Below are 23,215 nucleotides of genomic sequence, written 5' to 3'. Positions count from 1 at the left end.
CTTGGACTTTTTTCTAGTACATCTGATGTGGGATTTGCTACTGGTACTCTCTCTCTCTTAGGCAGTCCCTCGGGTGATGATTTGCTTCCACACTAATGTGAGTTCTCAGGTGACTGATGAGTCCAATGCGGGATCTACAGTCTCTGTCACAGGTAGGGCAGATGGTGGTTGGAGAGATGGGTGGGTGGGGTGCTTGGGTTGTCATGTGCTCCTTCCACTATTTGCGTTTGGCTTCCGCGTGCTCCCGGCGAAGAGACTTGAGGTGTTCGACGTCTTCCAGGATGCTTCTCCTCCATTTTGAGCAGTCTTGGGCCAGGGATTCACAGGTTTTGGTGGGGATGTTGCACTTTTTCAAGGAGGCTTTGAGGGTGTCCTTGACGTTTTCCTCTGCCCACCTGGGGCTTGCTTGTCGTGTCGGAGCCCGGAGTAGAGTGCTTGTTTTGGGAGTCTAGTATCGGGCATGCAGACGATGTGGCTCATCCATCAGAGCTGATTGAGTATGGTCAATGCTTCGATGCTGGAGATGTTGGCCTGAGAGAGAACGCCTATCCTGCCAGTGGATTTGCAGGATCTTGTGGAGGCAGCATTGGTTGTACTTTTCCAATGCTTTGGGGTGCCTGCTGTACATAGTCCATGTCTCTGAAGTATATCGGAGGGTGGTTATCACTGCAGCTCTGTAGACTGTGAGCTTGGTGCCGGGTTTGAGGTCCTGGTGTTCAAACACCCTCTTCCTCAGGCAACCGAAGGCTGCACTGGCACACTGAAGGTGGTGTTGGACTTCATCATCGACGTCTGCCCTTCTTGACAGTCGGCTCCCAAGGTATGGAAAATGGTCCACGTTGTCCAAGGACTCGTCATGGATCTTGATAATCGGGGGTCAGTACTGTGTGGTAGAGAACTTTAGTCTTATGGATGTTTAGTGTAAGGCCCATACTCTAGTATGCTTCGGTGAAGGTGTTGACGATGGTTTGGAGTTCAACCTCCGAGTATGCGCAAACGCAAGCGTCGTCTGCATACTGTAATTCAATGACAGAGGATGGGACGACCTTGGATCTGGACTGGAGACAACGGAGATTGAACTGTTTTTCTGTAGATTAGCTCCACTCCTACCGGAAGCTTATTGATGGTCAGAGAGAGCATTGAAGCAAGGAAGATCGAGAAGAGCGTTGAAGTGATGACAAAGCCTTGCTTGACTCCGAAGATCCAGCAACTAGCTGACAACTACAACGTGCGTGGATTATTTAGCGCAGTCAAGACCACTTATGGCCTAAGCACCCAAGGTCCTACTCCACTGAGGGCCAAGAATGGAGAGGAAATCATGAAGGACACAGAGGCAGTCAGTGCTGGCTGGAAGGAGCACTTCGAAGATCTCTTTAACCGAGACTCTATCTTCGACGTGAGTGTCCTCGACTACATTTTGCAGCATGCTACCCGCCACCACCTCAGCACAATCCCAGCCCGACATGAGATTGAAAAGGCCATCTGACAACTGAAGAACAACAAGGCCTCAGGAGCAGATGGAATCCCTGCTGAAGTACTAAAGCATGGCGGAGAAACTCATTTCTCTTATTTGGAAGGAGGAGACCATGCCAGGGGATCTTAGAGATGCTGTAATCCTGACCATCTTCAAGAAAGGCGCCAAGACGATGGCAGTAATTACAGAGGAGTTTCTCTACTGTCTGCCACAGGGACAGTCATCGCAAGAATCCTCCTCAATCGCCTTCTCCCAGTGGCTGAAGAGCTCCTTCAAGAGTCACAATGTGGATTTTGCCCACTCAAGTGCACAATAGACATGATCTTCACCGTTTGTCAAATTCAAGAAAAATGCAGGGAGCAGCACCAGACTCTGTACATGGCCTTCTTTGATCTCACAAAGGCCTTCGACACTGTCAACCAGGAGGGATTATGGAGTGTCCTCAAATTCAGCTGCCTTCAAAAGTTCATCACGATCTTTCACCTGCTTCACGATGACATGCAAGCCAGGATCCTGACCAACGGATCCACCTCAGACCTAATACACGTGCGGACTGGTACTTTACTTGTAACAAGACTATCTAACTTATCAGAATAAATTGAATCATCCCAACTTTCAACTCGTTCAGATCAACTATCTTGACCAAATATGCTGAGGGCCACATATCTTCACTACTCATCCTGGTAACCACTTTAACCATTTATGTTGATGCTTCTCCACTCGAACCTTCTGATTCACTTTCATACTTCGCTCGCTTACTCTATCTCTATTATGACTTTCTTTCTGCCTTGATTGTTTCTCTTCTGCTGACTGTGCCAAGTTTGGCTTTAACAACGAGAACCTGGTTCGTTTGAGAAACAACTCTGCTGGTGTTCTACCAGTAGTAGTATGAAGATAAGTAATCAGAAAATTTTCCAGTTTGTGGTCCAATGACAACTGCCGTTTCCTTGGATTTTGATTCAACATTTGTCTGATGAGGACATGTTTTACAATTTGTACTGTGCACTCTACTGCACCATTTGAAGCAGGGTGGTATGGTGGAACTTTGGTATGTTTCATTCCATTTCTGCTCATGAACTGTGCAAATTCTTCTGAACAAAATTGCAGCCCGTTATCAGATACAATTTCTTCTGGGAAGCCGTATGAAGAAAACAATCTTCGCAAATTGTCTAGTGTTTTACTTGTTCTTATATTCCGCATCAGAAACACCTCTACCCACTTTGAATGATGATTTTCCTCAGCAAAATCTACATGTAACCTTTGCCACACCCTGGGAGGCCATTTCCATGGCTGTAATGGTACTGATGGTGGTTTCTTGCTCACCAATTGACATGTTGTACACTGATTGATGATGTCTCTATCTCTTTATCTAAACCTGGCCACCATAAGTAACTGCGTGCAAAACTCTTGGTCAAGCACATTCCCAGGTGCTGGTCATGAAGATCTCAATTTGGACCTGAACTTATTTGGGATAACCATGCTTGCTCCCCACATGATACAATCTTTATCCACTGAACGAAGTACGGATGAATATTTTCCTCGGATACCTGGTTTGCCATCCAGCTTTGACATGACTAGGTCACGTTTGGTTGCCCTACCAATTTCTTCAGCTGTGACTGGCAGCTCATTAATGTATGTAAAATAGAACACTTCTTCCCTATTGGGTGTAACTTGTGATGGGGATTGCAGCCTGGACATAGCATCAGCATTACTGTGATTAGCTGATCATCTGTACTCAATGTCATATGTATATGCTGACAAAATCAAAGCCCATCTCTGCATTTGGTTTACGGTTACTTTATAATCACCACAGAACCTTACCTTACCATCTGACTTAGTTATAACAACAATGGATGTACGAATTCCTTAGATCTACCTTAGAGATAAAGTTTTCAGTTTCTAGTCTTTTGAGTTCTTGCTCAACTTTCTCCTTGAGTGCATATAGTACAGGACATGGCTTGCAGTAAACTGGTATTACGTCCTTCTGCACTCTGACACTCACCTTGAAGTGATCAGACCGCCTGTTTCGGGGAACACCTTCGGATATTGCTTGATGATGTCATCTTTCAATGCAAATTTAATTTCCACACAAAAAATCTCATTCCAATCCAGCTCCAATGATCCCAACCGATTTCGACCCATTAAGGCAGGCTTGCCTCCTGCCACTACTGTGAGAGGCAAACTCTGAAACTGATCCTTGTATTTCATTGGTATGGTGATACTTCCTCCAACAGGGATTTGCTCTCCTGAGTAGCCTCGTAGCTCTATCTTAGATTTCTCCAGTCAAACATCACGCAACTTGTTGAGATATAGTGATTCCAGTACTACGCTCATGGATGCACTGGTGTCAATTTCCATGGGTATTCTGGTTCCTGTAACATCTACTTGGATGACGATACTTCACGAATTGCTGTTAGATAGCTTTGTGCTCCTGATGATGTGTATCTCCAGAACCTCCTTGTCCTGTTGCTTCTCTTCATTACTATGTAGTGTCTGGCGATATCTACTTCTAGCATTGAAAGTCGGTTTGCTTTCCAGTCAGCATGCCTTCGCAAGATGCCTAGGTTTCTTGCAGCAGAAACACTCTGCCTTCACATATAGACAATGTGTTGTCCAAGGCACTGATAGCACAATTTCAATGCACTGTTACCTTGGCCAGTTGCTGAGCCCTTGGGGCCCAACTGCCTTTTACTTTTAGCCTGCAGCTGATTCACCTCGGTTGTCTGACGAATGGAAATGGTACAAAATTCTCGGGAGTATTAGTCGGCCATATCCATTGACATAGCTGTCTGACAAGCTAAATCAAAAGTCAAGTTAGGGGTTGTCAACCATTTCCTTCTGATTCCTTCATTTTTCAATCCACAAACAAAACGGTCATGCAATGCTCGGTCCTGAAAGTTTCCAAAATGGCAGTGAATGCATAGCTTTTTGAAGCTACAATGCACTCACTGATACGCTCATCATTTAATTGATTTTGTGTTCCAAGACAATAACTTTCAGCAATTTCCGAGGGCTCAGGATTGTAGTGCCGTTCTAACTTGCTTAGAATCTCTGTCAGTGGTGTGTCTTTGGCTTGACAGGAACAAGCAAATTTTTCAGGGTTTCATACACCTTGGGGCCTGTTTCAGTCAAACCACCCGATTACGGTTTATATCATCCGGGACTTTGACGATATTATTCGTGGTGAAAAACATTTCAAACCGTTCCACATACGCTCCGAAGGTCATGATGAAACTTACCCAAGCACCGTATTATTCCCATAGGCACAGCTATCTGGACTCTGGCAATGTCGACTGTTCAGCCAAGTGTGCCGAAAATTAGCTGTTCTGCAAAACAAAGAACCTCTCAAAGTCTCTCCATCAGTTGGCAGGATTATCCACCAACAAAAATATCAGCTGGGGAATCCAAAAATTGCATCCTTATTGCCAATCTATGATATCTTGAAACACCACTGCACAAGCACACATGCTTACAAGATGGCTCCAAACAGAACTGTGTCACATGACCTTGCCACATGACCTTTTTATTGTTATTACATCAGTAGTTGTTATTACATCAATACTCCACTAGTTGGAGCTCTATTACAAATAAAAAGAGAGGAGAGGGAGGAGACAGAGAGAAATCTAAGAGAGGGTAGAAGAGAGATAGTGAAGTAAAATCTAATGACGAGAGTGAAAGAGAACATTTTTTAGACACAACATATCAGTATCCTTAGTTTGAGAGACTGACATATTTGGTAGACTGGAACACATGTAAAACATTTTGAGAATTACGGATCAATATTTATTGTCAAACATTAAAAGTTGTGTAAAAAGCTACAAGCAAATGGCTAAAAAAATATAATAAAATACTTTGGGGGGAGCAAGCACCAAGAGACCTGACTGAGCGCAGGGCTTGAAAAGGCGGCGGCACAGCAGGAAAGCCGGAAATTGGGAGGAGCAAGCAACGTGAGACCTGATCAGGTGCCGGGCTTCAAACGGCGATGGCACAGCGGGAGAGCCGGAAATCAGGAGGAGCAAGCATCACGAGACCTGACCGGGCGTGGGGCTTGAAAAGGTGGTGGCACAGCGGGAAGAGCTGAGATCGGGTGGGGCAAGCATCATGAAACCTGACCGGGCATGGGGCTTGAACAGGCAGCGGCACAGTGGGAGAATTGGAGATCGGAAGGAGCCATTTGCAGTAGCAACAAGAGTAAGACAAATAGTAAAAAGATTCAAAATCGGAGTGTGACGTCACAGTCAAGCAGGTAAGAGATTGGCCGGTTGATTGGTGAGTATTTCTCTTTCTTTTTTTAAAAACCTTGGGCATTGGTGTAAGTTAGGAGCTGCAATTAAATAGATAAGTGAAATTTATTATCTAAAAAACCTAATTCATTAAATTAGCTGTTTGCTGAGTAGCGGCTGGGTGTGTTTTGTTAAGGATTAGAGTTTATTTCTGCTTGATAGTTCCAAGTCTAACTAGAAGCATAGCAGGGCAGATCAGTCCTGTGGCATTTGGGAAGTCCTGGATGCAGCCTGGACGACCACGTGTGCAGGAGGTGTCTCCAGCTGCACCAACTCGAGCTCCGTGTTTCGGAGCTTGAGCGGCGGCTGGAGTCACTGCGAGACTGAGAGCTACATGGATAGCATGTTTCTAGAGGTGGTCACCCCGCAGCTTAAGAGTGTGCAGGCAGAGAGGAAGTGGGTGACCATCAGACAGAAGAGGAGGACGAGGCAGATAGTACAGGAGTCCCCTGAGTCTATCTTGCTCTCCAACCGGTATTCTCTTCTGAGTACCGGTGGGGACAATGGTGCCACTGGGGAGTGCAGCCAGAGCCAAGTCCATGACACCTCAGGTGGCTCAGCTGCACGGGGAGGAGGAAGAAGAATGGAAGAGCATTAGGGGTAGGGGATTGAATAGTCATGGGAGCAGACAGGCGTTTCTGTGGCTGCAGACGTGACCCCAGGATGGTCTGTTGCCTCCCTGGTGCCAGGGTCAAAGATGTCACCGAGTGGCTGCAGGGCATTCTGTGGGGAGGGGGTGAACAGCCAGAGTTTGTGGTCCATATCGGGACCAATGACATAGGTAGAAAGAGGGATGAGGTCCTGCAGGCAGAGTTTAAGGAGCTAGCAGAGAGATTAAAAAGCAGGACTTCAAAGGTAGCAATCTCTGGATTACTCCTGGTGCCACGAGCTAGTGAGTACAGAAATAGGAGGATTGAGCAGATGAACGGGTGGCTGCTGAGATGGTGCAGGAGGGAGGGCTTTAGATTCCTGAAGTATTGGGACCACTTCTGGGGGAGGTGGCACCTGTACAAGCCGGATGGGTTGCACCTCAACAGAGCTGGGACCAATATCCTCGTGAAGGGGTTTGCTAGTGCTGTTGGGAAGGGTGTAAACTAGCTTGGTGGGGGAAGGGAACCTGAGAATAGATTCAGTAGGGAGGGAAGTAAAGCTGGAATGGGAAAACAAGATTGTAGAAAGTTAATTTGAAGGACAGAGGAAACAAGAGCTAGAAAGTAGTCAACAGGAGGTCTGGCTGTACTAAATGGTAAATGCAAGGAGTATAGTGAATAAGGCAGATGAGCTGAGAGCACAGGTAGACACTTGGAAGTATGATATTATAGCTATTACAGAGACATGGCTAAAAGAGGGGCAGGTCTGGCAGCTCAATATCCCTGTTTACAGGATTTCCAGATGGGATAGAGAGGGGGGTAAAAAGGGATTGGTTGGGGGGGTGGTCATGGTATTGATTAAAGAAACTAATACAGCTGTGATGAGGAGTGATATGTTGCAGGGATCATCAAATGAAGCCATATGGGTTGAATTGAAAGACAAAAAAGGGGTGATCACACTGCTGAGTGTGTACTATAGACCCCCAAACAGTGAGAGAGAGATAGAAGAACAAATATGTAGGCAAATTTCTGAGGTGCAAAAACTATAGAGCAGCCATAGTAGGGGATTTCAACTATCCTCATATTAACTGGGACAAAATTAGTGTGAAGGATATAGAGGGTGTGGAATTCCTAAAATGCATCAAGAGAACTTTTTTAGCCAGTATGTAGCAACTGCAAAAAGGGAGGGTTGGTTCTGGATTTAGTTTTAGGGAATGAAGCTGGGCAGGTGGAAGGGGTATCAGTGGGAGAACATTTAGGTGCTAGTGACCATAATTGAGTTAGATTTAAGCTAGTTATGGAAAAGGACAAGGATAGACCAGGAATAAAAGTTCTAAATAGGGGAAAAAACAACTTTGCTAAGCTGAGAAGTGATTTAGCCATAGTGGACTGGAAACAGCTACTTGAAGGTAAATCACTGTCAGAGCAGTGGGAGGCATTCAAGGAGGAGACCTGGAGGGTTCAGGCCAAATATGTTCCCTTAAAGAAAAAGGGTAGGATTAACAAATCTAGAGCCCCCTGGATGTCTTGGGATATACAGGGTAGGATAAAGAAAAAAGGGAAGCTTCTGACAGATACCGAGGGTGAAATACTGCAGAATCTCTAGAGTACAGAAAGTCCAAGGGTGAAATTAAAAGGGATATTAGGACAAGAGAGAGAGAGAGACCCAAGGCCAACCCATAAGAGCAAGAGGAAAGGGTAGGGCCTATTAGAGACTATGAGGGTAATCTGTGTGTGGAGGTGGCAGATGTGGGTATGGTTCTTAATGAATACTCTGTGTCGGAGGAGGAGGAGGAGGAGGCTTTGTCGTAGGCCATTCGGCCCTTCTAGCCTGCACTGACATCCAATGAGTTCATGGCTGAACATGCAACTTCAGTACCCCATTCCTGCTTTCTCACCATACCCCTTCATCCACTGAGTAGTAAGGACTTCATCTAACTCCTTTTTGAATATATTTAGTGAATTGGCCTCAACAACTTTCTGTGGTAGAGAATTCCACCACAGTCACCACTCTCTGGGTGAAGTAGAGAATTCCACCACAGTCACCACTCTCTGGGTGAAGAAGTTCCTCCTCATCTTGGTCCTAAATGACTTACCCCTTATCCTTAGACTGTGTCCCCTGGTTCTGGACTTCCCCAACATTGGGAACATTCTTCCTGCATCTAACCTGTCTAACCCCGTCAGAATTTTAAACGTTTCTATGAGGTCCCCTCTCATTCTTCTGAACTCCAGTGAATACAAGCCCAGTTGATCCAGTCTTTCTTGATAGGTCAGTCCTGCCATCCCGGGAATCAGTCTGGTGAACCTTTGCTGCACTCCCTCAATAGCAAGAATGTCCTTCCTCAGGTTAGGAGACCAAAACTGTACACAATATTCCAGGTGTGGCCTCACCAATGCCCTGTACAACTGTAGCAACACCTCCCTGCCCCTGTACTCAAATCCCCTTGCTATGAAGGCCAACATGCCATTTGCTTTCTTAACCGCCTGCTGCATCTGCATGCCAACCTTCAATGACTGATGTACCATGACACCCAGGTCTCTTTGCACCTCCCCTTTTCCTAATCTGTCACCATTCAGATAAAATTCCAGAAGATTTGTCAAGCATGATTTCCCTTTCACAAATCCATGCTGACTTGGACCTATCATGTCACCTTTTTCCAAATGCACTGCTATGACATCCTTAATAATTGATTCCATCATTTTACCCACTACGGATGTCAGGCTGACCGGTCTATAATTTCCTGTTATCTCTCTCCCTCCTTTTTTTAAAAAGTGGGGTTACATTGGCTACCCTCCACTCCATAGGAACTGATCCAGTCAATGGAATGTTGGAAAATGACTGTCAATGCATCCACTATTTCCAAGGCCACCTCCTTAAGTACTCTGGGATGCAGTCCATCAGGCCCTGGGGATTTATCGGCCTTCAATCCCATCAATTTCCCCAACACAATTTCCCGACTAATAAGGATTTCCCTCAGTTCCTCCTCCTTACTAGACCCTCTGACCCCTTTTATATCCGGAAGGTTGTTTGTGTCCTCCTTAGTGAATACCAAACCAAAGTAATTGTTCAATTGGTCCGCCATTTCTTTGTTCCCTGTTATGACTTCCCCTGATTCTGACTGCAGGGGACCTACGTTTGTCTTTACTAACCTTTTTCTCTTTACATATCTATCGAAACTTTTGCAATCCGTCTTAATGTTCCCTGCAAGCTTCTTCTCGTACTCTCTTTTCCCTGCCCTAATCAAACCCTTTGTCCTCCTCTGCTGAGTTCTAAATTTCTCCCAGTCCCTGGGTTCACTGCTATTTCTGGCCAATTTGTATGCCAGTTCCTTGGCTTTAATACTATCCCTGATTTCCCTTGATAGCCACGGTTGAGCCACCTCCCCTTTTTTATTTTTACGCCAGACAGGAATGTACAATTGTTGTAGTTCATCCATGCCGTCTCTAAATGTCTGCCATTGCCCATCCACAGTCAATCCCTTAAGTATCATTCGCCAATCTATCCTAGCCAATTCACGCCTCATACCTTCAAAGTTAGCCTTCTTTAAGTTCTGGACCATGGTCTCTGAATTAACTGTTTCATTCTCCATCCCAATGCAGAATTCCACCATATTATGGTCACTCTTCCCCCAAGGAGCCTCGCACAACGAGATTGCTAATTAATCCTCTTATTACACAACACCCAGTCTAAGATGGCCTCCCTCCTAGTTGGTTCCTCTACATATTGGTCTAAAAAACCATCCCTTATGCACTCCAGGAAATCCTCCTCCACCGTATTGCTTCCAGTTTGGTTAGCCCAATCTATGTGCATATTAAAGTCACCCATTATAACTGCTGCACCTTTATTGCATGCACCCCTAATTTCCTGTTTGATGCCCTCCCCAACATCACTACTACTGTTTGGAGGTCTGTACACAACTCCCATTTTGCCCTTTGGTGTTCTGCAGCTCTACCCATATAGATTCCACATCATCCAAGCTAATGTCCTTCCTAACTATTGCCTTAATCTCCTCCTTAACCAGCAATGCTACCCTACCTCCTTTTCCTTTTATTCTATCCTTCCTGAATATTGAATAACCCTGGATGTTGAGTTCCCAGCCCTGATCATCCTGGAGCCACGTCTCCGTAATCCCAATCATATCATATTTGTTAACATCTATTTGCACAGTTAATTCATCCACCTTATTGCGGATACTCCTTGCATTAAGACACAAAGCCTTCAGGCTTGTTTTTTTAACACACTTTGTCCTTTTAGAATTTTGCTGTACAATGGCCCTTTTTGTTCTTTGCCTTGGGTTTCTCTGCCCTCCACTTTTCCTCATCATCTCCTTTCTGTCTTTTGCTTTTGCCTCCTTTTTGTTTCCCTCTGTCTCCCTGCATTGGTTCCCATCCCCCTGCCATATTTGTTTAACGTAAGGCACATGCTTTTGTATGCCTCAGTGAAGATGTTGATGATGACTTGTAGTTCAGCCTCTAAATGTGCCCAGACACAAGCGTCATCTGCATCCTGTAGCTCGACGACAGAGGATGGGACGGTCTTGGATCTGGCCTGGAGGCGACGAAGGTTGAACAGGTTTCCACTGGTTCTATAGTTTAGCTCCACTCCAGCGGGGAGCATGTTGCGTGTGAGGTGGAGCATTGCAGCGAGGAAGATCGAGAAGAGTGTTGGCGCGATGACGCAGCCCTGCTTGACCCAGGACTGGGTGTGGATTGGGTCTGTGGTGGATCTGTTGGTCAGGATCATCTCATCTGGAAGGAGGAGAGCATGCTGGGAGATCTGAGGTGCAGTAATCATGTCCATCTTTAAAAAAGGGAACAAGTCCGACTGCGGCAACCACAGAGGAATCTCCCTGTTGTTAGCCACTGGGGAAGTCATCGCGAGAATCTTCCTCAACCATCTTCTCCCTGTGGCTGAGGAGCTCCTCCCGGAGTCACAGTGCGGATTCCGTCTGCTTACGTGATACAACGGACATGATCTTTACGGCGCAACAACTGCAAGAACAATGCAGGGAACAGCACCAACCCTTGTACGTGGCCTTCTTTGACCTTACAAAGGCCTTTGACAATGTTAACCACGAGGGACTATGGAGCACCCTCCTCTGCTTTGGCTGCCCCCAAAAGTTTGTCGCCATCCTCCGCTTGCTCCACGACGACATCCAAGTCGTGAGATTTGAATATAGGGGGTATGATTAAGAAGTTTGCAGATGATACTAAAATCGGCTTTGTGGTTGATGATGAAGAAGAAAGCTGTGGACTGCAGGAAGATATCAGTCAATTGCTCAGGTGGGCAGAACAGTGGCAAATGGCGTTTAATCCGGAGAAGTGTGAGGTAATGCATTTAGGGAAGCCTGACAAGGAAAGGGAATACACATTAAATGGTAGGACACTGAGAAGTGTACAGAAAAGGGACCTGGGAGCGCATGTCCACAGATCCCTAAAGGTAACAGGCCACGTAGATAAGGTGGTGAATAAGGCATACGGATTGCTTGCCTTTACTAGCTGAGGCATAGAATATCAGAGCAGGGAGGTTATGCTTGAACTGTATAAACACTGGTTCGGCCACAGCTGGAGTACTGCATGCAGTTCTGGTCACTGCATTACAGGAAGGAAGTGATTGCACTGAAGAGGGTACAGAGGAGATTTACGAGGATGTTAACAGGAGTGGAGAATCTTAGCTATGAGGACAGATTGGATAGGCTGGGTTTTTTTTCCTTGGAACAGAGGAGGCTGAGGGGACTCCTCATTGAGGTGTATAAAATTATGAGGGGCCTTGATATAGTGGATAGAAAGGGCCTATTTCCCTTAGCAGAGGGATCAACAACCAGGGAACATAAATTTAAAGTAATTGGTAGAAGGTTTAGAGGGAATTTGAAGGGAAATTTCTTCATGCAGAGGGTTATAGGGGTCTGGAATTCACTGCCTGAAAGGATGGTAGAGGCTGAAACCCTCACCACATTTAAAAAGTACATGGATGTGCACTTGAAGTTCCATAACCTGCAGGGTTACGGACCTAGAGCTGGAAAGTGGGATTAGGCTGGATAGCCTCTTGTTGGCTGGCATGGACACGATGGGCCGAAATGGCCTCCTCCCTTGCTGCAAACTTCTATGATTCTTGATCTCATGTGGCATTGCACATGGGAAGCCAGTACTAAGTACAGTTTTTAGGTTGTGGCTTTAGAGGGGACAATTGGAGGATGGAAGAGAGAGGAACAAGGGGCAAGGAGGAGGGAGGAGGAGCAAGAGTGTCATTTCAGCCCATAATGTAGATATCAGAGACAGACCCCTATTTTAACTGAGAACTATTTGGGAAAATGTCTAACAATTACCCTAGTTACTAAATCTGTGTACAACATTTACCTTTATGATATCAACCTATTGCTAAAATTTGATGGGATTGTACTTTCTACAAAGATTGCCTGACTGCAGCGCATAGAATAAAATCAGACACGGGGGATCACATATGGTAACAGCTACCCAATTTTCCATTCATTCATGGATGGGAAATTGAATGGGCTCCATTAATAATTGGGAATGTTCCACTTTGCGCTGCAATCAGGTGATCCTTTAAGCTAAATGCAATAACAGGAAAGTCTGCCCTGGATTCCTTAAAACCGTGAGCATTTATTCCTAACTTATTCTATCTGCCTTTTATTTGTCTAAGTTAATCACACAAAGGAAAGTTCCCCTTCTATTAGCAATGTTAAACAATTTCTCAATAGAATCAAATTTTCTCCCATTTAGTAACTGAATATTCCATACATCTGCCCTGTGTCAATGATTTGTTCTATCACAGTTTGCATTCAAGAAAACAAAGCTTTGGCCAACATTTTATAATCTACATTTAAAAGTGCCATGAGCCTCTAGTTCTTAATTTTAGTTCTTCCCTTCTTCATAAAAAATTAAAATTGCAAACCCTTTCCACAAAAAATTGAAGTGCCATCCTTTCTTAAATAGTTCAGAGTTGTGTCCCTCCTTTTTGGAGTAGTGTGTTAGATCCTTGTGTCACAACCCTGAGTGGCCTGCATATTTGATTAAACAACTTTGGAGTCAGGCAGAATCATGATTATGCACAACATCCAACTCCCAATATATTTTGCATTTCTTATAGTCATTGAACTAGACATGAAGATTGCTGCATGCAGGAGTAGGATAGTTTGGGGCAGTATTAATGCTCTATTTTGGCAAAGGTGAATGATTTAGCAAAACTGAATAACTTGCATTAATTGAACCATCCATAAATAACTGACTGAAAGAGGAAAAAGAGTTGATACCACTGTCGTCTTCTCTCTGCAATGTACCAAAATATAGCTTTGCAGCCAACAGATGGGTCAACAAATACTTGGAGACAAATTTAACAACTATTCTGCTGGATTCCCACTGCTTGAAGGAACAGATCAGAAAAAGATCAGGACCTAGAAACATCATTCATTACCTTATTTGGGAACTTTCACTTGGTCTTGCAAGTAGCGGAGTCTCTGCCTGTCCCATACAAGGCTAGCCATGTCAGAGGGGGTGGGGACTCTACGCTATCAGGATGGGGTTGACATTGGCAAGGCAGCTTTGTTGCCCATCTCTAGTTGCCATGAGAATGTTATGATGACCCTTCAGATACAAAACAGTAATGAAAAAGGCAAATGGAGTGTTGGCCTATATCTCAATAGGGTTGGAATACAAAACTGAGATTGGTACATTTTTGTTAGGTAAGTGTATTAAAGGCTACGGAACCAAGGTCGATAGAGTTAAAATATTGATCAACCATGATCTAACTGAATGGCGGAACAGGCTCGAGGGGTTGAATGGCCTACTCTGTTCCTATGTTTCTATGGGCTAAAACCTGCACTTTTGAGCTTGGCGCCCAAAAATGGGTGTTATTTCCGGCATGGGCATTAAAAAAGGGTTTTCAGGTCGCATGCTTCTCGCCCATTCTCAAAACACCTAGTTTACATTTTTGAAAATGGGCGTTACCGCGAGCAATATCAAATGGGCAGTAGCGTTAAATTTTTCTGACCATCTGCCGTAAAGGGTGGCCGTCTTTAGCAATGGCATGGTAACGCTCCATTCCCGCGATTCTGGAGGTCAAGGGTCACCATGACATGCGCAGAAGAGACAGAGAGAGAGAGAAAGCTCAGAGGCACTGAAGGCATGTGTGGCTGTGGTGTGTGCTTGTTTGGCTGCTTGTGTGGGAGGAACGACGGAGATTCACCAGCAGCAAAAAGCCCACAAAGCACCAAGAACATAGTTGGCACTGAGTTTTTGTCCAATAAATAACATATAAGATGGAGGAGGCCCTGGAGCTGGTAGCCAGGAACATTGGTGGCAGAGGGCTCACAATGGTCCTGAAGCGCTGCATTGCACCCCAAGGTGACGCATCCCCATTGCCAACCATACATGAGAGCCAGCAGCAACATGTTGCTTATGGCTCAGAGCACGCTCCCACCTCAGGACCGTCCTCTTCCGTATCCATCCAAGCAGCGCTTCGGCTGTCGCCCCACCGCCCAATGATGCATCGCCTGAGGACCTCCTCGGCCAGGTGGCTTGGAATCAGGAGGGTTAGAGGAAGGGGTAGAGGTGGGGAGGAGAAGCGGGGGTGTGGGGGGAAGGGTTGGTTTGTACAGAAATACTGATGATTTCAGACTAATGTTCGGTTTAAATGCTGTACCATTACACGCTGGTGATTCCTTAACATCCAAGAGTATAATCACACTTAACTTCAATCAACTTGTTTAACTGTCACCAAGGTGATGCCCACCATTGATGTATGACCTGCACACCCAGCAGTGTGTCAGCCTTGTAAATAACATCAATGTTCTTTCAGGCAAAGCGATCATTGATCAGCTCCTGATGTAAAACTCTTGCAGCTATCATGCCACCATGGGCCCTTTCATGCGGTCTACAGGGCGGTGGCAGTGGGGAGGGGCATGGCTTCAGTGTCAGCCTGATTGTCTGGCCCGATGTCAGCATCCATCTCCTTGTCCTCCTCTTCCTCTCTCTGGTGAGGTGGACTGTCGGACTCATCAGACAATTCTTCTCCCCTCCTGATAGCCAAGTTGAGTAGCATGGAGCAGACCACCACTAATTGAGCTATCTGCTCAGGGTGATATTGGAGCTCGGCTCCTGAGTGGTCCAGGCATCTGAAGCACTGCTTCAGTACTCCAATGGTTATCTCACCGATATTGCGAGTTGCCCTGTGGTTCTCATTGTATCGCCTCTCGGCCCTGGTGTGGGTGTCACACAGGAGGGTCATCAGCCTCAGGTGGCGAGGCCATATCCATTGTCCCCAAGCATCCAGCATTGACCTTGTGGCTGATTGTTAAACAAGTCAGATACAGTGCTCTCACGCAGGATGTAAGCATCATGGATGCTGCCTGGAATTGAGTATACACAGCCAGTATAATTTGCTGGTGGTCAACAACTAGCTGGACATTCAGGGAATGGAATCCCTTGCGGTTCCTGAAAACCTCAGCATCATGAAAAGGTGACCGCATTGCGATGTGCATACAGTCTATTGCTCCCTGCACCTTGGGGAAGTTTGCAATTCTGGAGAAACCCAGAGCCCTCTCACTCTGTGCCTCTCATCATAGGGAAGCTGATCAAGTCCTTTCTCCGTGCGTACAGCGCTTCAGTGACCTGTCGAACAAATGTTGCCAGCTGTGGCCTGAAAAGAATCCGAGGCATAGAACGACAGTGCCACGGTGACTTTGATCTCGACGCACAGTGCAATTCTGATGGTGCTGACAGGCTGCAGATCTGCCCTTATCAGCTGGCACACCTCAGTGATAACCTCTTTGTGGAAGCGCAGTCTCCGAAGGTAGGTAGTGTCGGGCAAGTCGAGGTAAGAATGCTTCTCCTTGTACTTGCGGGGGGTATAATATCTGGTCCTCCTCATCTGTCTGCCACTTCGTTCATTGGACACATAATGCAGTGCAGCGTTCCTTTGGCATTGTCGAGTCTGCTGCATGTATTTGGTCACCAAGTGAGGGTGAGAAAGAACAGGCCCCATTTTCCACCGATTGCATACAAACAAGGAATGTCCCGACGAACACACCTCTTCAATTTCAATCGGTCACAGTGTGGTCAAGATGTTTTTAGAGATGTTCACATCAACTCCAATGACCTGCAGAGTACATCCGAACTCCACCGAGGTTGAAGCACAGCAGCCTTTTAAAGGACGCAACATGTGATCTACAACATGGCGTCCATAACGCTGTGATTCATCCCGGTTAGTTCTACTTTGTGTGGGCGGTTTTTTGAGCGAGCGATATTGTGGGCGAAATGTGTGTGAGGTGGTGAAATTGCCGATGAGCGATTTCCATGGCCGCTAGTTTGGGTAAATATGCTCTTTACGACAAAAAACAGTCGCCGGGAGTTAATATTGAACCTCAGCATTAATTCCGTGTGGAAAGTAACGCTGGGCGATATTATGAGTGTTGAGTCGCCCATACTGCTGATTCCATCCCAAAAAAGTGGGTGTGCGGTAATACATTTTTTTGGCGTTAAGTACATGGGGAAAGTAACGCTCGCCGATAAGTTTCCGAAAAATGCCTGCCAGTTTCCATTTTATGCCAAAATGGGCGATATATAGGCTTTATACGTCATTTCAGCGGTAAAGTGGGCGTTAAACAGGCAAAAAAAGTGGAGGTTCTAGCCCATAGTAACTGGTGCATTCCTTGCAATAGTGGTGCATCCACAATAGTGTTAGGTATGGAATCCCAGGATATTGACAACAACAATGAAGGTCTATTAGTATATGTACAAGTCAGGATGGTCCTGACTTGGACGGGAACGTGGTATGTGACATAACCGACTCACTCAGCTCATTAGCATGTTGGGAATGACATCTAGTGACTGCATGCATACACTAAAGCTTATAACTGTGACTGAGGGTTGGCAGATGCAGTGTAAGTAGGATGCATGCGACATGCCTATGATCATGCATTATTCAAGCTGGGATGCTAAGTGTCACCTTTACTGGGGTGAGTAAAGCACTCAGCTTGCCCATTCTGGTCAAATCATTTTTTTCCCTACATTATGTTGCCAATCTTATGGTTTTGGAGTTGACACTAACAACTTCAGCCACCTCCCTCAATTTGTCCTCGCAGTGGCTAAAGATGGTCTCTTTCACCGTGTGCTAAACAGTCTTCTCCTCATGGCCACCAGCAATGTATAAATCTTTGCTTCACTGAAATTCTCAGCTCTATTCCCTACTTGTCTTCTGGTTGCCGTTACTTCTCAGCTTCTTCCAATATTGTAATTGTTGCTACTTTTTTAAGTTGCTACAGCCTTTAAATTCTGTAATAGGTTGCCTATTTCCAGCACCCACCACCACCCCCCCCCCTTTTTTTAATATTCACTTATTCCCATTCACTGACAGTGCTACAGCAGGTGACTGCTGATTTTTATGACAATGACCTGACTCTGGGAAATCTAGATCCATCTATTCCTGGTAATTTATTTCTTTTGCGGTTTTAAGGTTGACCCTGTTTATCACTCCATGCCATCAAATTAGCATTTCAGAACGCATAGAAGGAGGTGAAGCCAGGTTTGTGGCTGTAGTTGACGGTCACTGGCTGTACTAACCTTATGGTGCATGGTAGTTGCTAGTGCCTAGCTGCAGATGCATATTTCTGCATCTGGCTAATTTCTTGATGTCAGGATAATGCTTTTGTTTGCCCATTTTTTACCTGTACATTTCTATGCTGTGAATTAAATCAGCTTTAAAGGATAGCCACTATTTCCATGACTAAATTAGTGTTACATTATAGATGTGAGGTGATCGCAATCAAGTGAAAATTGTTCTCTGATTCATTATAACTAGTTCTAATATTTTATTAATAAATGAAGCTATATAGAAAGCTGTTTTAACATCTGTGTTTCTTTCTCAGAGAAAAGCATGAAAAACTCTGTTCAGATTACAATATCCTGTTATCAGAGAAAGCAACTCTGTCACAAAACCTAAGTAACGGAAATGCAGAAATTAAAGACCTCCAAAAGAAACTTGAAGTAGGTAACGTAATTAGGCAAGTAGTTTATAGCAGCTGCAAGCTTTTGTGGCATCATAAGATCAATGTTTTATAATGAGCTCCTGTTATTAGCATGTAATTTTTTCAGCACTCATACCTTTTTAAAAACTTGAGGGATGAGTATAGAGTATAATAGCTCTCATCAGGGTGCAAGCCTTGACTGTAATGAAACTTCTGTTGAAACCAATAAAAAGTATTTTATAACCATTGATTTACAATAAGGGTGCATCATTAAGTTTCACTTTGTAATAATTCCCTATTAAAGTGAACAAAACATTAGAATTTAAACCCTAAATTGTATAAAAAATATAGTGTGTGTATATATACAAAGGGAGTTAAATTGCATTCTGTAACACCTGTTTTTTAGGCGCTACACAACCTAATGCTCGAAGTTGGGGTCCAAGATTAGCGTGGACACTTTCAAAGGGAAGGATGCAGGACACCATCTTGGCAAAGGGGTTTGCATGTGCGCACCTAAACGGCTGGCAGCATGTAAAGCACTGTGGGCTTTGATGATTTCGGGGCAGTAATGGTGGAGGGGCAGTAAAATTTGCGCCCGGGAACAGTTTGCGTCTCAGTAAGTAAAATTGGGCAGCTGGGTCCTGAGTCAGGAGGCGCAGTGCTAAGGGAGCTAGCATGGGAAAGTGCCGAGCTAAAGAGCCGAGCCGGGAGCGCTCCGAGAGATGCCTGGGGAGAAAAAAACCTAAAAAAAACCCCACAAAAACATTGCCCACGCCACCACAACATAAATCGCAAAAAAATTAAAAGATGCAACAATCACACTTACCTTAGGAGTCCATTACTTACCTCTCTGCAGTCGGTATCGTTGGACCGTCTGATTTCCCAGACGGTTATTGCAGGGCACGCTGCAGGGTGTACGGGTCCTGCTGAAGTCAAAACTCATGCCACTGTCACAACCAGGGGTGTTGCAGCTCTTCCGGGTGGTACTGCTCCGTGCCGCCACAAAACCAGATCCGAGAACTCCTGCAGTGTGCTGAAGGCTGACCGCCTGCCCAAAAGGCCTCCCGCCACCATTGCCGCCGCTCTGGGGTGAAAAACAGAATGCAGAAGACCCAAAAACCCGCTCCGTAGATTATGACATCAATCAGTGTGCAATGCTGATTTGACATCAAGGCTGACATTTTTTAACTCCACATTCGAGCCAACGCTCTGTCTTAACCTTGCACAGTTGAACATGACGTTAAATGGAATGAAGTGATCATGTACTACTTATAGGTTAGTTGATGGATTAATTCTTCTGGCTGCTGATGCAATTGTACGTGTTTTTAGAGCTTTCCTATACTTCACTAAAGGTGAAATAATCTACATGAAGTGGTCTGGCTGGTGCCGAAGTAATTTTCTGTTCATTTAAAAGCTTGTGCTGAAACAAGTTGCTGCCAGATATGAGTGGACTGGTAGGCCTTCCTCTAGGAATTGAGAATGATTGGGAGAATGAAGAGAGGTCATGCAGCACAGAACAAGCTGCTATAAGAGGGAGAAGGAGGAGGAGCAGAAAAGCTCTGAGTAGGTGGCCATATCCACCGACATTTGTTAGGGAGAAAGTCTCTCACTTCAACTTCACTGAGGATCAATGCATGAGAGGTCTGCACTTCACAAAATAAATCTGTCAACTGCTGCAGCCACAACTGCAACCTCAAAACATGGCAAGGACAGCATTGGATGTGGCTGTCATGGTTGAATAGTTGTTGCAAGCTGTGAATTGTGGATGTGAGGCTTGGAACAGTGCTAACTGTGCGAAGGTGAGGTAAAACATATGGGGCTAGACTTTCCACCTTACATTGCTGGGCTAGTGCCCATATATCACCCAAAAAGGCCTGCAATCGCCCATTTTGCTTCAAAAGTGCAAAGTTGGACCAGAACATTGCTGGAAAATTGATCGCCCAACTTTTGGCTCACATCGCTGAGATGATCGTTGAGGTGATCGCCCAGCGCAACCTTCGGCACATCGCCGGGCTGATTGCTCGCCAAGAACATCGCTGGAGAAAAGCTGCTTTTCCCTGGCCTTCTTCACAGAACTCGGCCCTACAGACACCATTTTGAATGTCGGAGGCTGCTTAAACAAGGGGCTTATAATTTGTGAGTTATTTAAGGGTCTTTTACCGATTTATATTTATTTTTATAGTTATTTTTATTTTAGTACAAAGGGCATTTATATCAATAGTGATAACAGTGATAATGATGGGGCCTGTAGCTTCTCTACCATTACTTGTAACTGCTAAATTGCTGGTGCCTGAGGTTGAGTTTAGTGAAGGTGCCAATCGAAGAGGTTGCAGACTAACGCAGGGTGGTGGAGGAGACTGTACAGCCGATGAACTTATAGGGAAAAGCAATCTTACCTCAACTTATCCAATAACATGTGCCTTAGGAGGCTGCGTTTCCAAAATTAGGTCATCGATGAGATACGCCAGATCATCAAGGGGATCTGCAGCCTCCCAGTACCATCAGGACCGTACTGCCCGTTGAGGTAAAGGTTACTGCGGCACTATCCTTCTACGCATCTGGCTTCTTTCAGGCTTCAACTGGCGACATCTGTGGTATGTCTCAGCACGCCACACACTGCTCCATCCGACAGGTGACTGAAGCCCTTTATGCTCGCAGGATGGACCTTATAAGCTTCCCTAAGACCAGGGAAGGCTTTGGGTTTCTTGAGAATAGCAAACTTCCCTAAGGTGCAGAGAGTAATAGACTACATGCGTATTGCCCTGAAAGCACCTTTACAGAAGGCAGAGGCGTTTCGTAACCAAAAGCGGTTCCACTCCTTGAATGTGCATCTTGTTGTTGACCACAACCAAATTATCATGGCAGTTAATGCTAAATTTCCAGGCAGCATCCATGATGTGCACATCCTGCATGAGAGCGCTGTCTCTGACATGTTTGACAGTCAGCTACAAGGTCATGGTTGGATGCTGGGGGATAAAGGATATGGCCTTGCCAGCTGGCTCATGACCTCCCTGCGTAATCCCCAGACGGAAGCAGAGAAGTGTTATAATGCAAGCCACATAGCTACACGCAATAGCGTCAAAGACAATTGGAATGCTCAAACAGTGCTTCAGATGCCTGGACCGCTCTGGATGGAGCCTACAATACCACTCTGACTAGGTCGCTAAGTTTATTGTGGTGTGCTCCATGTTGTATAACCTAGCTGTAAGGAGTGTGTGATGTATTTAACCCTTTGAAAACTGTATCACACCATAACCAGAGGGCCTACCTGTTGGAGTCCCAAAGGATCCCAGCATCCCTTGGGAGCACTGTATATAAGCAGGCCACCAATGAGGTACCTGCACTATTAAAGGAACTAAGGTCACACTTACTCATTGTTCACAGTACTCAGTTTCATCCTTTATTATGAGCGTATCAATTGGCGACGAGATAACGAACAACCGCACGAAAATGCAAAGAACAGTTGGTATCCTGGAGAAGTTCTCAGAAGGGGATGATTGGGAGGCCTTCGTGGAGAGACTTGACCAATACTTCGTGACCAACGAACTAGAAGGGGATGAGAACGCTGCCAAACGAAGGGCGATCCTTCTTGCTGTCTGTGGGGCAACAACTTATGGCCTCATGAAGAATCTTCTAGCTCCAGTAAAACCAACAACTAAATCCTATGAAGAATTGTGTACGCTGGTCCGGGAGCACCTAAATCCGAAGGAAAGCATTTTGATGGCAAGGTATCGGTTCTACACGTGTCAACGGTTGGAGGGCCAGGAAGTGGCGAGCTATGTCGCCAAACTAAGGTGCCATGCAGGACATGGCAAATTTGAGGGATTCCTAGAACAAATGATGAGAGATATTTTTGTACTGGGCATTGGCCATGAGGTAATCCTTCGCAAACTGTTGAATGTTGAAACTCCGAATCTGAGCAAAGCCATAATGATAGCCCAGGCATTTATGTCCACCAGCGACAGCACCAAACAAATTTTGCAGCATAAAGAAGTTTCGGCCAGTACCGTGCACAAAGTAACGTTGTTTTCGAGCAGGACTATACATGGCAGAAAGTACACGACGGTTGCTGCTGCACGACCTTGGATGACCCAGAGTCCGCCATCAATCGTTAATGCGAGGCAGTTAACAACCTGTTGGCGTTGTGGACCCATCAATGCCGCTTCAGGCACTATGCATGCAATGGCTGCAGAACAATGGGACACCTACAGTGAATGTGCAGGAAAGCTGCAAACCCTGCAAACCACCACGTTGCAGAGGAAGATTGATCCACGGTGGATCAGGCTGAATTGGAGACTCGTACCGAAGAAGCAGAAGCGTACGGGGTACACACATTCACCACTAAATGTCCACCAATAATGTTGAAAGTTGAATTGAACGGAATTCTAGTATCCATGGTACTGGACACGGTTGCGAGTCAGTCCATAATGAGCAAACAGGCCTTCGACAGGCTGTGGTGCAACAAGGCACACAGGCCCAAGCTCAGCCCCATTCACACCAAACTAAGAACTTACACCAAGAAACTGATCTCTGTAATTGGCAGTGCAGAAGTCAAAGTCTCCTATGATGGAGCAGTGCACGAACTCCCGCTGTGGATTGTGCCAGATGATGGCCACACACTGTTTGGCAGAAACTGGCTGGGAAAAATCTGGAACTGGAACGATATCCGACCGCTTTCGTCCGTCGATGACGCCTCATGTGCCCAGGTTCTGAGCAGATTTCCATCATTGTTTGAGCCAGGCATTGGAAGCTCCTTGGGGGCGAAAGTGCAGATCCATTTGGTTCCCGGTATGTGACCCATCCATCACAAGGCACGGGTGGTATCATATATGATGCGTGAGAAAGTAGAAATTGAGCTGGACAGGCTGCAGTGAGAAGGCACCATTG

The 23,215-nt window shown here is 45.5% G+C and overlaps 1 protein-coding gene across 4 annotated transcripts in view; it reads left to right on the top strand.

Annotated features, from left to right (window-relative positions):
• Positions 1-23,215, top strand: part of LOC139228201 (synaptonemal complex protein 1-like) — a 395,567-nt gene that overhangs the window by 73,403 nt on the left and 298,949 nt on the right. For all 4 annotated transcript variants that reach the window (XM_070859384.1, XM_070859385.1, XM_070859381.1 and 1 more), the window contains one exon: positions 18,230-18,347. In XM_070859384.1, the coding sequence (XP_070715485.1) occupies positions 18,230-18,347 (118 nt within the window). The remainder of the gene's footprint in view (positions 1-18,229; positions 18,348-23,215) is intronic.

The sequence above is a fragment of the Pristiophorus japonicus genome, chromosome 17 (genome assembly GCF_044704955.1).
Source record: "Pristiophorus japonicus isolate sPriJap1 chromosome 17, sPriJap1.hap1, whole genome shotgun sequence".
In the NCBI taxonomy this organism is placed as follows: Eukaryota; Metazoa; Chordata; class Chondrichthyes; family Pristiophoridae; genus Pristiophorus; species Pristiophorus japonicus.
The sequence above is the reverse complement of the archived record's forward strand: the minus strand, read 5'-3'. Positions and strand labels throughout refer to the sequence as shown.